The sequence below is a fragment of the Eleutherodactylus coqui genome, chromosome 7, assembly GCF_035609145.1.
Source record: "Eleutherodactylus coqui strain aEleCoq1 chromosome 7, aEleCoq1.hap1, whole genome shotgun sequence".
Classification (NCBI taxonomy): domain Eukaryota; kingdom Metazoa; phylum Chordata; class Amphibia; order Anura; family Eleutherodactylidae; genus Eleutherodactylus; species Eleutherodactylus coqui.
This window is the reverse complement of record NC_089843.1, coordinates 213,142,411-213,159,328: the sequence shown is the minus strand read 5'-3', so window position 1 is coordinate 213,159,328 and position 16,918 is coordinate 213,142,411. Positions and strand designations below refer to the sequence as shown.

General features: G+C 46.8%; 1 protein-coding gene across 1 annotated transcript in view; it reads right to left on the bottom strand.

Moving 5' to 3' along the window:
* The window catches only part of CNOT6L (CCR4-NOT transcription complex subunit 6 like), a 30,148-nt gene extending 17,936 nt beyond the window's left edge, over positions 1 to 12,212 (bottom strand). Inside the window, exons 1-7 of the mRNA XM_066574332.1 lie at positions 12,201 to 12,212; positions 8,146 to 8,267; positions 6,183 to 6,369; positions 5,427 to 5,512; positions 5,258 to 5,347; positions 4,240 to 4,308; positions 1,355 to 1,512 (exon numbers count right to left, since the gene is read on the bottom strand). Coding sequence (XP_066430429.1) covers positions 1,355 to 1,512; positions 4,240 to 4,308; positions 5,258 to 5,347; positions 5,427 to 5,512; positions 6,183 to 6,369; positions 8,146 to 8,257 — 702 coding nt within the window. The 5' untranslated portion in view covers positions 8,258 to 8,267; positions 12,201 to 12,212. The remainder of the gene's footprint in view (positions 1 to 1,354; positions 1,513 to 4,239; positions 4,309 to 5,257; positions 5,348 to 5,426; positions 5,513 to 6,182; positions 6,370 to 8,145; positions 8,268 to 12,200) is intronic.
* Positions 12,213 to 16,918: the final 4,706 nt, after the last annotated feature.

Genomic DNA, 16,918 nt, shown 5'->3' with positions numbered 1-16,918 from the left:
GCAAGAAATATGGATTTGCAAAAATTTTTTGAAAAAGCAACGATGCTCCCAGCCATTTAAATGGCTCCGTGGCTTGTTTTGTAATGCATGGAGACCTAAGAAGGAATCTGAAGAAAACAAAACAAAAACCAGGCAGCCGCTGCAGGAGCGCACGCACAAAATACGCCGTACATGCATACGTAAAGATGCAACAATATGCAGTTCCTTATGCCAGAAATATTACCATACAGTTGGTCAGCCTGACCCTTGAGTTTGAAATCTGGTGCAAGTTTTGGCAAAACCAACACAACTACTAGATCTCTAGTGTCATGTAATACTATATAGTCTCAGAAAGGGGGCGCTCACACAGCATTTTTAGGCTATATGTAGGCCACCGACAGATGCGTTCAGATAAACAACTTGAAAATGGCAGTGTTTTTGAATGCATGGCAGTGTTCGACAGCGCTTCTTAACACACCCCATCGTGGTGATGGGCAATGAGGTACAAGAGACCGTGAAAGCAGAATGGAACAGACATTTATTTTGGGTGCATTATTCTTGTTTTGGATTTATGAGCCCCCATTTCAAAGGGTTTATGACAATGTGAGGTGCGCTGATCCTACTCATGCCAGCGCTGCTTCCTACTGCCTGCCTCGCTTTAGTAGGTTATGTGTTTAATGGATTCCGTTGGCCATTTTTCTTTAGGTGGCAAGTGGGATCTGTAAATAGGAGCCAAGCACCCAGGTAGTAAAAAACTTATTGTAGATGGAAGAGCAGACAGGGGCTGTGCCAGGAAAACAATAAAGCCAGCATCAAAATCCACACCAAATGGAGCAGGTTTTGAGGAATGTCCACTAAATACCAGCCCATGTGGACCCAGCCTTCTACACTGATGGCACGAATAGAGGGGGGACATTTCGGACATTTGCACCCAACAGATCTCCCAGCAATTATCATTCCTGCGCTTTTCCACAGGAACGATCACCGCTAGTAAATGGAGGTGTAGCGGGCCGGGGAAAATCGGTGGTTTATTTTTCCCCATGCCCAGAGGAAGGAAAAAACATGTGTTGCAGACCACCGATAGTTATCCAATGCCTGAAGCTCCCAGCATGCTGGAAACAAGTGATCTAGTTGTACCGTACCAGTTATATGTGGTCTTCCCTTTCATACAGCAACTTCAAACATGCAGAACACTAGCAAAGTAACTTGCTGATGGCATTACTGTGTGTACAGCATACTGTAGCTGATTCAATGGAAGTGCTGTTTAACCAACATTACCTACGCAGTGCTGACCTCTTGTGGATATGAAGAGTAAAGCATACAATTAGGTTTCCCCCCCCCCCAAATGGTTAGCTTACGTTTTCTTTTAACTTACCTGAAGGCTGATAATATCTGCATCACAGCTGACTATCTCTTCCATGATGCCTTTCTTCCGGTACTCCCAATTTAACGCCCAGGAAGGGCAATAGCCATAAAGCTGCCGAGTAGCATATTTATCACAAAGGACATTGTAGCACATAACTGTGAAGGAAACTGGAACATAAAAAGAAAAAGCGCTCATAAATAATGGCTTCACTGGGAAAATGTATGCTACCCTATATAAAAGGATGCAACAGATACACTGAGCTCCGGCGGATAGGTGGATATTCATTGGAGCAGGATATCCAAGTATAAAGCGGTACATCCTGGTAGGAGCCCTGCTTATACTAACTTAATACCCCTACATCTGTCTGCACACAGAAGACGGAGTCCAACGTGGGTAGGAGAAGCAGGACCGTCCCTCCTAGGAGTCCCGTCAGAACTTACTCTTCCAGCTCCATTCTACAGACCTATATACCAGAGCCCAGCTTTCCTTCCTCCATCGCATCCTGCTCTCAGATAACAAGTTTGCCTCATTTTTTAAAAGCCCTCTTCGAGAGCAATCACCACAACTGTCATCAAACATACAAATTAACCATTAATGGGCATCTTCATTTTCACAAGTGATCATATGGAGTTGATTATAGCAGACATGTGCAGCTCCTAAAAGGTGTATGAAATATGATAAAAGTGGGGAGTGGGTTGTGGAGAAACTGCCCCTCCACGGACTAGGCATCTCAGTTGGCTGCAGTCTCTCCTCAGTGCTATAGGCCGGGTACAATACATAGCCGTAGTGCAATTAGATGCAGACCAGCAGTGCAGAATTCACCCTGCAGAAGTGCAATATCTGAACTCTGCCTTATTACATCTCTGTGCGGACTGGCTGCTCAGTACAAGGTCACCAGAAATTCAGGAGAGGTTACAATCTCCAACGGCAAGGATAGAATGATCATGAACTCATTTCAGGCCGCAATACCAAAAAACAGACCCTGGCAAAGAACCCCTCACCAATGCGAAAGGTCTTGAGAAAAATCCACAAGGATTTCAGAAACAAGCTCTTGCAGCACTCACATTATATAATTTGGCCTCTCCAATGGAAGCAGCCCGTTTGCTTTTATAGTCGAGAAAGTTTTCGTCTAGCTAGTTCTACGCAAGTTTTTTCCTATATAGTTGGAAGCGCACAAGCTTTGTTTTTTTTTTGCACAGCAGATTCTGCTTCTAGACCCTTGAATCCAGGAGGAAAGCCATCACCATAGGATGCAGTGATACTACAGCGCTGGGTCCACTACTGCATACGGGATGCACCAACTCTGTACAGAGATACAAGCATGGGCACAGCTGGTTGTACTGCCATTTAAAGGACAGAATGTATGTAAGGTGCTTTTAGGGAAACTCCTGCACTAAAATAAAATTTACTATATATATATATAGGCGTACATTGAGATTATTTTTATGAAGAGTCATAAGCAAGTAGGCTAGTAATTTAACCCCTTGAGTGGCGGGTTTCCTACCACCCTGTCGTGCCCACCAGGGCAGGTTTTTTAAAATGGTCTAATCATTGAATTTCAACAGTCTGCAGCATGTAAAGGGTTAACACAGCAGAGATCGGAGGTTTTCTCTGATCTCTGCTGTAAGAGCTAGTACCTAGCTGTCCTCTGACAGCTAACAACCAGCTCTCCCTGCCACAGAGACCATCAGCTTGCTTCTGACAAGCCGATGGTCTCTATGGCAACCTGTAAACAAAGCAGGAGGTTGCCGGCATATCGGCAATATCTTCTGCTTCTCAAAGCCCTTGCTTTGTTCTCTGTGGGTCTGTGCAGGCAGGGCACAATGTCACAGCTTGTGGCATTGTGCTCTGCAGCTCCCATAGTGATACATAGCCCGGAAATCTTCTGGGCTATGTTGCTATGAGCAGTGGAGCTCATCCCGGAAAATTTTTCGGGTGTGCCACTCAAGGGGTTAAAGGGGCTGATCAGGGCCCCCTGGACGGGAGTCTCAGCATATTGCACTTCTGAAGCAGTAAAGTGCCAAGATCCCATGATGGAAACTCAGACTCCATTACAATCAATGGGGACGTCAGGCACAGTTTGGCCGCCATGTGACAGATCCAAGACGGACATCTATTTTCACGTCCTGTAAGCGAGCGCAAAGCCTGAAATAGCGCAGATGTGAACGGCAACTTAAGATTGCATATCCTAAATTTTCTTTAGTCTTCAACTAGCCCTTTGAGGACAACCAGCAACATTTCCGACATCTATTTCCACTGTTAAATCTGCAGAGATAAGGTTCTTTGAGGTCTCCTAATACTGCTAATGAGTGGATTAGTAACTTTAATTTGTATTCTGTAATCAGTCTTTGAAGGAAAGAAAGCTTAAAGTCCCTGGGCTCTAATCGTTTCTCTTACGGCACATACTAAATGTTATTTGCAGAGTGTCATTCACGGGCTTTTACATAATAGTTTCCCTTCAGAACCTGCCAAATAGACAATACTACGATAAATCGCACCCACCAAGGCCATATAGAAAGGAAACAATCCGCCTGCTCCTAATCACCATCAGTCGCTCATTGAATCCTTAACGACAACCTTGAGTATTCACCAGTTGAGCATTAACCCCATTACTGTTCCTAAAATGGGCTTTAAAGGCCAGATTCACACGACCGTACGGACCGCGGCTGTGTAGACTGCGCACGATTAGCGCGTGCAAAAAGTTACAGTAAATCTGTAGTGCCTGGTGTGCAAAGACATGGCACAAATGTGCATACGCTCGTGTGAATGCAGAAGGGCGCACTGGGTTTGCTCACATGCCTACATGGGGGGGGCAGCGCCCCTGTACAGCTATTGAGTCTTAACCCTGCACAATGGGCCTTCATACATAGACTTTACAAGGACTGATAGAATACCTGAGGGAATAATTTGGTCTCGTTCTTTTAATGTAATCCACGGCCTCTGAGGAAGCTGTTCTGGATGAACTGTAGACGAAGGTTGGAGAAGTCATTATTGCACCTTGTTAGACATGGTCACAGAGTTTATTAATAAGGATACAAAATCGTAGTACATCTCCTGTGAACGCGTCGTGACAGATGCAGGTCCCACCTGCATGTAGCGCCAGAACAGGGGTCCCTCAACCCACCCCATAGCCCCAGGAATATGAAGACCGATGAACTGGCCATTTCTGTAAGTGAACTGGAAGTTTTGAAATTTGGGAGTTAGAGGAACAGAGTTCTTCTGGCCCCCCATACAGAGAGGCACTGCCATGACAGCCATGATTTGTGGAGAAAGGAAGTCTTAGGACCAGGAGTAGCACCATTTCAGAAAATCTGAAAAGTTTTTCAAACTTTAGTCCAAAACTAGGCAGCATCCCTAAAAGGAGTTTAGGGTGATTCAACAGCATTTTCTAGAAGAATGCCATGGCAAGACATTCTAATGGAAAGCAATAGGCAAATCTGAAATGCTTTAACCCTTTCCAATCCACTGTCTGACGTCTGAAGACATTCTGATTGAAGGCTGTACAGCTTTAATGTCAGAAGACGTCCGACAGGGTATTCTTACTGTATATTACTGGCCGCTCTGTTGGCGAGGGCCTCTCTAGCATGTCCCATACCACAGTACTGGCTCTAGCCAGCAGATGGCGCCATTGTGTAATGGCAGAAAGAAAAAGCCCCCTAGGAAACCCCCGAATCTAAAATTGGATTGCAAAGGGTTAAAGATGTACATTACAGTGGGTTTTAATGCATGAACGGTTTAGTGCTATGATGCTGACGTAAAGTAGGTTATCCAAGTCACATGTAAAGAAATGGATTTTCAACATCTTCTAGAGAAGGAAACACTGTAAAGTTGGGAGTCATGGATTCGTGAGCGCTCGACAGATCCCATTACTGGAGGAGGCACACGTAGCTGGAAGAGTTTTAGGTAAATCACCTGCTAGATTGTCAAGCATGTAGTTCAGTAGCTTTCTGATCCCATCTGGCTCCTGGTACAGACTGAGAATATCCTGCGATAAAGGATTGCCTGGAAGAGAAGAAGAAAAGTCAGCACTTCACCTGAAAAAGAAAACCCACACAAAATGATAACTTACTCAAAAATGTACCTTTTAAACCCAGGGTCTGAAGCCTGAACAGTCGCCCCAGCTCATAAGGTAAAACCCGTAACAGATTGTTATTTAAAAGCAATTCCCTGTATGGAAATAGATACATTGTGTTTAGGTGGGGATTTCAACATTTCAACTCCAATTGTTACAAAATGTGTCAAGTTCACATCGCAGGCATACAGTAAGAGGTTGTCCAGACCTCCCAGCTATGCAGCTAGCCAAATACTGATTTTTTCCAACAACTCTCCTCATAGCTGTAAAGCTGAATAGGGGGAGGGGGGGGGGGGGGAGAGATTACAAAACAGGCTAAATAGTGCAAAAAAAAAAAAAAAAAAAAAGTCTTAAAAAATAAGAAGAATTTGCATTTCAAAAGCCATCTGCAGCACAATGCAAGGGTGGTTTTACATTCACGTTGGAACTTCTGGATGGAGGTAGTTGCAGATCTGGCCTAAAATACCAGAAGAGTGCTGCATGCAGTTCCTTGTCTTTCGACTAAAAGTTGGGCAGCTGAGCAAAAACTGACTAGACCCCATTATAGTCAATGGAGTAAGTTCTGTCCTGAGAGAGAGTGGTTCAGCCATACGGATTGCCCTGCCCCCCCGAACGGAGAGAGAAAGTAGAACCGCGTGCGCAGGAGTATCAGGCATGATCAGACAAACCACTTCCTGCAACATACATAGCAGATGAATACTCATTTCCTTACAAGTGGTTGAAGGCAAGATATGAAAGAGCGTCAAACCGAGGTCACCTACTCACCTGAGAGACACCACGTTCCCTAGCTCTGCTGGTAAACTTCTGAGCTTATTGGAAGAGAGGTCCAAATAAACCAAATTGTGGAGCTTGGCAATATCAGGCGGGATACGGGAGAGGTTGTTATCGCTGAGGTGCAACACAGTCAAGTGTGTCAATGACCAAAGCGATGTGCTTAAGCTGCGCACCCTCCCTGCAGAAGAAGACGGGACAGGGAACAAGATTAGAAACTTCAAAGACGGTCCAAATCAGTGCATCTGAAGACAGCGAGCCATTCCAGATCCTTAGCAAGAACACTTTCCCCTTAAGCCTTGAATTCTAGCTTTTTTGTACAAGCCAGCATTTTTCCAACCAAAGTTAATCACATGACCTTGGCTTTTGGGCTATAAAACGCAAATAGTAAAAACTAGGCTTTTCTCAAGAACCAAACCAAAGGCTTAAAAATAAAGTCCCACAAACCTGATCTTGACACCTTATGCACGGACAGCAATCAGAAATAAGTGCCTTTAAGGCCGCCTGCACACGGAGATTTCCGCCACTGAAAGCCTGCATAGGAGTGCATTACAATACGCACTCCTATGCAGACGGCTGCGGTTTGGCCGCGCGACATCTTGCGCTGCAAACAAACCGCGGCATGTCCTATTTTTGTGCGGGACTCGCCACTGACCCGGCGGCCGGCTCCGGTCTGAGCATGCACCGGCTGCCGGCACACGAAAGAGCCGGGGCCGCCGGGCGCGGGCGAGTACACGCTCGTCTCTGCAGGCGCTCGGGTCGGGCCCCGCGGCGAGAATTCTCGCCGCCGGATCCGACCCGCTCGTCTGCAGGCGGTTTAACTCCCACCAGGCATGTGCCCAATTGTCTCAGATACAACCCCATTAACATAACAGACCATAACTCCACAGCTAGTATATTACGCCACCACAAGGCCACCATGTGTAGTGCGGTTCTTACTGCTGAGTTATACATTTCACCCCCGCTAAATTGAAAGGAGTTAAAGGGGTTGTCCCGAGGCAGCAAGTGGGTCTGTACACTTCTGCATGGCCATAATAATGCACTTTGTAATATACATTGTGCATTAATTATGAGCCATACAGAAGTTATAAAAAGTTTTATACTTACCTGTTCCGTTGCTGGCGTCCTCGTCTCCATGGTGCCGACTAATTTTCGCCCTCCGATGGCCAAATTAGCCGCGCTTGCGCAGTCCGGGTCTTCTGCAGTCTTCTATGGGGCTCCGTGTAGCTCCGTGTAGCTCCGCCCCGTCACGTGCCGATTCCAGCCAATCAGGAGGCTGGAATCGGCAGTGGACCGCACAGAAGAGCTGCGGTCCACGGAGGAAGAGGCCATCTTCAGCGGTGAGTAGAGAAGTCACCGGAGCGCGGGGATTCAGGTAAGCGCTCCGGTGAGCTTTCTTTACCTCCCTGCATCGGGGTTGTCTCGCGCCGAACGGGGGGGGGGGTTGAAAAAAAAAAAACCCGTTTCGGCGCGGGACAACCCCTTTAAGTTTTGGGTAAAAGAACTACAACAGAAGTTACTCGCTTTCAGTTTTAAAGGGAACCTGTCACCTCCCAACAGCACGGAGGCCATTCTCGGGATGTTCAGTGCAGCGCATGGGCTTCAGAAGGACACTGCAGAAGCCAGGTAGAGGGTGGGTATTAAAAATAAAAACCCTACCTAGAAGAATCAATTTAGTCTACAGAGCTATGGGAAGGCACCAGGTTCCCCTTAACAGCTGCACCACAGGGCACATCCACTTGCTTGTTACTGCAATGCCACCCCTTGTGGACCTACTCTTATACAGGGGCACAACAATCGTGAACAGACAAGTAGAAAATAGTTCTGGAAGGGAGACCTTCCAAAAATAAGATCTAAGCAGTAGTGAGCACTTGGCCGATTCCAGTTGTCCAAGTTCTATAATCCAAGTCGACTCCTTAATTTGAATGAAAACCAACAAGAAAAAAAAAATCCTCACCAGAAATTTCCAATTCATCCCAGTGAGACTTCTTGCCGTTGGCCACCTCTTCTGCTGACATGATGGTATATATTCTACGAGGATCAGGAGGGTCATATTTTTCTTTGGGCATCCCTGTTAGTCTATATAGGGGGGAAAAAAAGGCAAGACTTAAAACTTAAAATCAACTTTAAGAATGCTGAAAATATTTTTACGTTTTAAGAGCCACACGGACCACTGAAGACACTAATTTAGGAGTTTCAAATCCTTAAAAAAAAGGAACCCGTCGCCAACGTAACCCGTATGAGCCAGTGGCAGCGCGTCAGTAGGAAAGCTTTCCTGGCACTTTTCCCCATACCTTTGGGGCATAAAATAGGTTTGCTCTGCATTCACTCGGGTCCCGCTCTAGATCCCGCTACCCACACAGGCCTGTGGATGATGTAGATGTCCCACATAGGGATGGGGTGTTTAAACAGCCTTCAGTGTTATACAGGTATAAGATACGTAGTACTAATAGGACAATGTATACATGTTTTGAAAGATATCCTACTGACTGATAACATGCATTGGTTTGAGGTTCAAACTTGATGACCAGTTTCCTTTAAAAGGACTGTGCCAATTTTGGCCAAAGAGTACCAGTCATTTCAGGTGGCTTCAGAATAAGCCATGTTGCAAGTATACAAGTAGCAGCTCCATTTCTGGGCATTATTTTGCACCACTTTTCTCCTCTGCAAGCTTTATTGCCAATTGTTAGTTTTCCCTGAGCTGTTGAGTGGAGACTAACTGCTACGATTAGTCCTATACACTACACACAGACCAAGAGATCCTGCTCTCATCTCTGTAGTAGCCCCTCAGCATGAAGGACATTACACAGCAGTACTGAACAGTGTAGCTGTGAATACAGTAGCAGTAGAACTAGAACCTTAAAGCAGAGTGCATGAAGGTGCATTTATGCTTGTGTCCCTAACCTTGTCCACATCTGCATTACATAGTAACATCTATAGTACGTTAGGCAGAATGGTCAGAGGAAGCCAAAAAAAAAAAACCCCAGCTATTCAGCTCATTTGGAGGAAAAAACAAAAATCCCTTCCCGACTCCATAATTGGTGCCTGCTGCTCCATCAAAAAAGCCAGGAAAGAAAATTAAACAAAAAATACTGCATTATGTATTTTTTGGTAAAACGGACACCAAGATGGAAATCAGACCATCCGCCTCTACAGTGAACTTAATGCGATTGGTGCGATGACTGAAGATCCGCTGCCAAAGGCAAAATCTGCATGAGTTTTATCAAGATCCCGATGCCATTACACTTCAGCTAAGGGGTGCGGGCTTCAGCACAAGTTGGCAGGTTGCAGATTTAAAAATGACATCGAAAGTCAGTTTACACAGTTTGTTTGCAGTGCGGTTGGGACTTCTCGAAATGTCATCCCCAATGTCTATACTGGAAAATGCTGCAGACGTCACACGGCATTTCTGGAATGTATGAACACTCTTCAAAGTCCATTAATGCCTCCTGCCCACGGGCGAGTTGTCACTGCACTACCCGCAGCGATAATCCGGCCACGAGTAACGCTTCCCATAGGCCAACTATGGAAAGCACAACCTGACGACCACCAGCGGAGAATCGTAGCGATTCTCCGCTCTTGCGATTTAAGTCGCGGCATGCTGCAATTTTCTGTGGTGAGCCTATTAGATAGGCTCACTGCAGAGACCGGTCAGTCCTCCCCCCCCTGCTCCTCCACGGCAGAGTATCGCTTGAGATATTCCGCCTCGCCCGTGGACAGGCAGTCTTAAGCAGACATGCAAAAATGGCTGAGGGCGGAAGTTTCAGGTATCCTGAATAAGGCCATCCTCCAATCTTGGGCACTTTGTGGGGTGGTCTTCAGCTTAAAAAACACATTCTCCTTGAATGTGGCCTGCCCCCCCCCCCCCCCCCCCACTTGCCTCGTCGCCAATTAGGTCCGATCCTTCACTTTTAGGAAGCATGATCATGTGCTAGACTGCACATAACTGCTGCAACCAATACCTGGTCCAAGCATCTGAGGTTAGGGATTGGCCAAAGCTGCTATGTGTCCTGTAGCACATGATCATGACACCTGGAAGTGAAGGACCAGACCTCAGCAGAGTGCTGGGAGGAAAAAGCCTAGTTTTTTTTTTTCAAATAGCGCAGAAGGGTCAATTATTATTGCAGGAAGCACTAAAAAGTAGCACTACTTTTACTGGGGGCCTAATTACTTCTCCTAATTACTCTGTGGCGCTATGAATGGATTTGTGCACGTGTGCGCAAAATAAGCAGATTGCTGGAAAAGAAAGGAGCCAAAGATGCCTCCACAGAACTTGACAGACAATGTGCATAGGAGAAGTCATGGTAGTCTGGGCCGGATGGAGAAGGAAAGGTGGTGAAAAGCAATTTGAACATTAGCTGCGATCACTGCATGTAACACTGCTGCATTCACCTATACAGTCTACAGAATACTTGTATAATGCTGGCTTCTTCCACTACATGGTCACTGCATGGGGGCGATTGTCTTTTCAGTAATAGGGCAAGTTTCTGTCACTACGTGGTGCATTATATACTCTTAATGATAATCTTGGGCTCAAGTCATGGGCGTGTTTTCACCGCGTATTACGCACGCGATGTACGGCCGTGTGAAAAACGGTGGAGTCAGAGAGTAAATGGACTTTCATTGATCCATTCACATAAGCGTGTCAACACTACGTGTACATACGTGTGAGGAATAGATGACAGCATGCTCCATTTCTTGGCGCAGCATGCAGCTTGCGTCCTATTCTTTCCTACAGGCAGCAAATGCAATACATTGTGTATGGGCGATGTTTTCATAGGAGGCAACCCAGCTTTAAAACAGAGGGGTGGGGGGGTGGGGTAACAAAAAAAAAAAAAAAGTTGCTGTGCATGACTGCATGCCTGAGATCTGTGGTCCTACGCAGTACACTCGCTGCCCATTCGTGGAGCCTTACAGCAGAGCCTGCATCACAGACCAGTAAAGCACCTACAGCGTTTTATACATACACCCGTGGACATTAGCCCTTAGTCTCGTTGGTTCTGTAGAGTATGGCGGTGATATTTGCACCCCCCGTCTATATAGCATGTATTATATGGGGGCGACATATCAATATATAGCCATTTGTTGAACCATTCCTAAACCATATGGGCATTCTAACTTTTTAGCCATCCTCAGATGACAGTGTTGAATCCCAATGAGCAAAAATTTTACATCAATGCAGCAAAATGAAACCGCAATCCACACAAAAATCCTATTATGTGCTACATTAAAAAAATAAATTTAAAAAAAATTAAAAAAAAAAAATCACCAATTCTACAATCTCTTTTATGACACGTAGAAGACCCCCGTGTGTTTTGTTGCATAGGCCTCACTGAATATTTAGCAAGCATCCCATTTTTGGGAAAAACTTTTTAAAAGTGTTCTACAATAAAAAAAAAAAGTGATACATATACATACACAAGCGACAGTTTGGCATTGGATGCCCATGTTGTTGTCTGGCTCTCCTCCTGAGGCATGGGAGGGGAAGAGGAGTTAAATAAAAACGACCCAGAAAGCAAGGTGTTGACACGGCCTTATGTAACTGCGACATTTCGGCTGGTAATAGCAGTGCCCGGCTGACCCATTTAAGCAGCCGTGTTCTAATCCAGCGTTATTGAGCAAACTGGAGCAGCGACTCTCGAGTAGCAGGAACTTCAGAGTAGTCGTCTGCGGAGAGAGGGCTGCAGACAAAGCCTTCGCCTGTAACCGTACGCCTAACAGATCGGAGACGAGTCCATTAACAAGCACTCCTACCTTTCAAGGCTTCTAAGCCCAAACCTGCACGGACAGGCTCAAGTCCACCAAAGTCATTAAAACAGGTTTTTCTGGATTAAAAGAAAAAAAGAAAAAAAAGCAGCTTAGAGTTAAAGGGAAAGACTTATTATTCTCTTAACTCTTCCAAGTCGCACGAGTCTGGCAATATGCTGACACTTCACTTTGTAGAGAACGTTTCAGCACTGACCGATAGCCCCTATGAGCCACCATATATAGTAAGTGATAATCACAGCTTACCTCCTTCCCCTCCCTGCGCAGGACCCCTAACTCTCCCATGGAAGTTTGTGTCCAGACTACAGGTTCATGAAGTCCATGTGACTTCTGTAAGGCATAGCTGTATGTTAAAGGGATTTTCCAGCCCTTGACTCATCTTGAGGACATAGATCGTTAACCCACAGGGCTGGATAAGCAGGTATTGAATTCCAGTTGTGCCAGCATTACCAGCCAAGGCTGCTGAAGTGTGGGCAGAGTTGTCTGCTTCCAGCTTCGCTTGTGCAGACAGCAGGCCTAGTGATCAGCTGACTGGTGGGGGTCCCAAGAAGCTGGCCAACTACAGACCTATCTTGACCAGTTTTAAATAAATGGCCCATCTTCAACATAGGTCATCAATAGTAGATTAGATCAGCAGGAATCTGTTGCTAGGGACTACTAGTTATCAGCTGTTTGACGGGCTTAAACAGAACTATTTTCGGCAGGAAGCAGACAGCTCCATTCCCACCTGCAGTGGCCAGACTTGATACTGCAGACACAAGTTCTCATTTACTGCAATAGGAGCCTTGCAGTCTCCAGCAGTCCCAAGGCAGATGAGTGGAGCAGCTCTGCACATACATGACTGCAGGGTGTACAGTGAGCCCGCCGTGACGGGGACATGGGACTCCTGTTCTCAGGATTGGTGGGGGTGTCAGGAGTGACACCTCCCCTGATCAGACTCATCACCTAGCTTGTGGATTGGTGATAAAAGGCAATCTTGATATAGCCGTTTAGAGGGGTTCTGTCATTAGAAAACAATAAAACCTCAATACTTACCTATTCCTCCTCCGTCAGTCTTCATACCTCATCTCCTGCAGTCTTCCAGGTCACCTCACCTCCAGCCGGCCAATGATACTTCTTCGGGGGGGGGGGGGGGGGGGGGGGGGGGGGGAGGAGGACTATGGGTCCATTCTCTGCATTCTCCTTCCTGCAGGTCAGTGTAGGTTACATCACTAGTACCACAGCGTTCACAACCTAGCAGGCAGTACTGAGATTGCGCGGGGTCTCGCTGCAATAGTAAATGAACTCTCACGGCGAAACAGCGTGCATGCGCAGTCTCTGCAATAGATCGGCATTCCTTCCTAGGCAGTGAACGCTACGCCACTAGTGATAACCCACACTGACCTGCAGGAAGGAGACTGCCGAGAATGGACGCTCCAAAACAGGAGGAAGAGGACCCGGAAGCTGGAGGAGACGTGACCATGGGACGGCAGGAGAAGATTCGGTAAGAAAGGCCTGGGGAAGAATGGGCAAGGATTGTCTTTTTTATGACAAAACCCCTTTAAAGCCAATTGTGATACTCAAATACATACAAAATACTGTGAAGTAGACCCAACACCGCTGCAGTGGGAACAGAGCTGTCTGCAAAATGCTTTTGTAGGAGCAGAGTGTTCGTGCACAAAGCAGATTTCTGCAGGAGCAGCTACAACGCACGAGATGACAACCCACCGTTAAGACAGATTACTACTAGTCCAGATTCCGGTTTGACCAACCACTATCCTCTAGATGCCTTGGGGGTAAAAAAAAATACCCAAGTCTCATTAATGTAAGATCACTCCATGTTGGGTTTCATCCAGTGGCTAAACGAGGTCCTCCAAGCACAGAATCTGGGATATATGGGATTGCTGTCGATCTTACTACTGAGACTCCTGGAAATTCTGAGACCGACTCAAGTTCACCATGTGATACAACAGGGGCTACAACCGCCCATTCATGTGGATGTGCTTGGCAATTTCCTACAATCCCATAGAAGTGAATGGAGCGGCACTACAACATGGGAGCAGTAACAGAACATGCACACCGACCCCACGAGAGAAGGTTCACCGTTCCACTAGCTTCGCTCTCCTACCATTTGCGGTTCGGCCCGGCCATTATTCTAGTTGTAACCCCTCCAATATAGATGCTTGCACCAAGTCTAAGGCTGATCACACGACCGGTTTTGAATAGCAGATTCCGTGATCACCATCCACATGGATGATCAGCTATAAAACGCAGGCATAGAAAGGCGTGTATTTCAGTTTTCCGTACATGCTGTATTTTAACATGGATTCCATGCGGACGACCTCCATTGAAGTCAACGAAGGCGTGTGATCCGCAGCCCATATGCAATTACCATTATGGCCTGCGGGTACCCAAGTCATCACTAAACACAAAACTTGCACTACTCATCACCACCTGTTACTTGCAGTCGTAGGGGGTCACCGGGCGGGATTAGACGGAATCTGCTGCGGACCTTCGAAATGTAGAATCCAACCCGCTCGTGTGAGCCCGGCCTTAAAGAAGGACCTTCTGGAGGGTCGCCTGCTGTACGTCTATCCACCATTCGCACCACTTGGATAACCACGTTTACAATGTGCTTTATGTTCCGTTTCTTGTAAGGCTCACAGGACCGCATTGCTCCGGTGTATTCTGCGTACAGGTTTTGCATGCAGAATACGCTGTATCAATCTGCTATAGGCGGCCATGTTGCCGCTAAACACAAAAATTTCATGAAATATCGCAGCACGTTTTATCTTGGCGCGTATTATGTGGGCATACATGCCCAGATGCTGTGCGCTGCCAAGCGTAGCTGTGCGTCTCTTGCGGGTGGCACACAGCGAATTATGCCAGTCTTAGCCGGCCTTACTGTTAATTTCAAAAAGTCTAATAAAAATTAAAACGCCACCAACAATGAACAGGCACGCTAATGAACAGGCACGCTAATGAACAGGCACGCTAATGAACAGGCACGCTAATGAACAGGCACGCTAATGAACAGGCACGCTAATGAACAGGCACGCTAATGAACAGGCACGCTAATGAACAGGCACGCTAATGAACAGGCACGCTAATGAACAGGCACGCTAATGAACAGGCACGCTAATGAACAGGCACGCTAATGAACAGGCACGCTAATGAACAGGCACGCTAATGAACAGGCACGCTAATGAACAGGCACGCTAATGAACAGGCACGCTAATGAACAGGCACGCTAATGAACAGGCACGCTAATGAACAGGCACGCTAATGAACAGGCACGCTAATGAACAGGCACGCTAATGAACAGGCACGCTAATGAACAGGCACGCTAATGAACAGGCACGCTAATGAACAGGCACGCTAATGAACAGGCACGCTAATGAACAGGCACGCTAATGAACAGGCACGCTAATGAACAGGCACGCTAATGAACAGGCACGCTAATGAACAGGCACGCTAATGAACAGGCACGCTAATGAACAGGCACGCTAATGAACAGGCACGCTAATGAACAGGCACGCTAATGAACAGGCACGCTAATGAACAGGCACGCTAATGAACAGGCACGCTAATGAACAGGCACGCTAATGAACAGGCACGCTAATGAACAGGCACGCTAATGAACAGGCACGCTAATGAACAGGCACGCTAATGAACAGGCACGCTAATGAACAGGCACGCTAATGAACAGGCACGCTAATGAACAGGCACGCTAATGAACAGGCACGCTAATGAACAGGCACGCTAATGAACAGGCACGCTAATGAACAGGCACGCTAATGAACAGGCACGCTAATGAACAGGCACGCTAATGAACAGGCACGCTAATGAACAGGCACGCTAATGAACAGGCACGCTAATGAACAGGCACGCTAATGAACAGGCACGCTAATGAACAGGCACGCTAATGAACAGGCACGCTAATGAACAGGCACGCTAATGAACAGGCACGCTAATGAACAGGCACGCTAATGAACAGGCACGCTAATGAACAGGCACGCTAATGAACAGGCACGCTAATGAACAGGCACGCTAATCAATAACTAGGGGTATTTCGGTGTACTAGTCTTTGGATTGCTGGGGTTCTCAGCGATCACACATTTTCACCACCCTCAATCAACTGACTAATGGGGGGAAAAAAACCCTTTAGGCTGGGGTCACGTGGGACGGAGTTCCAGTGGAATTCTCGCAGAATAACTGCACCAAAAAAAAACGTGAGATTTCCACTGGAAAAGCGCAGCTTCAAAAGCCGCGAGTTTTGGAGCGGTTCCGTGGTCCGCATGCCACTGCGACTTTCTCTCCCTATAGAGAGGAGACTGCTGCGGAATACAGAAAAAAAGGGACACGTCCGTTTTCGTACGGCTTGGCCGCAGCATGTGGATGAGATTTTTGCAAAATCTCATCCACTTTGCTGGCTAAGCCCAGAATTAGGAGCCACAGGTGGACTTTTCGCAAGGAAAGTTTGCTGCAATTCCGCCCCGTGTGAAGCTGTAAGGGGGCGTTCACATACTGTGGAAACGCGGTGGGAAAGGTCATCATTAACCCCTTGAGTGGCACGCCCGGAAATTTTCCGGGACGAGCTCCACTGCTCATAGTTTGTATCACTATGGGAGCTGCAGAGCACAATGCCACAAGCTGTGACAGTGTGCTCTGCCTGCACAGACCCACAGAGAACAAAGCAAGGGCTTTGAAAAACAAGCAGAAGATATTGCCGATATGCCGGCAATCTCCTGCTTTGTTTACAGGTTGCCATAGAGACCATCGGCTTGTCAGAAGCAAGCCGATGGTCTCTGTGGCAGGGAGAGCTGGTTGTTAGCTGTCAGAGGACAGCTAGGTACTAGCTCTTACAGCAGAGATCAGAGAAAACCTCCGATCTCTGCTGTGTTAACCCTTTACATGTACATTCTATGTGACTGCAGCATGTAAAGGGCTGTCACTGCAGCATGTAAAGGGCTGTCACCATCAGA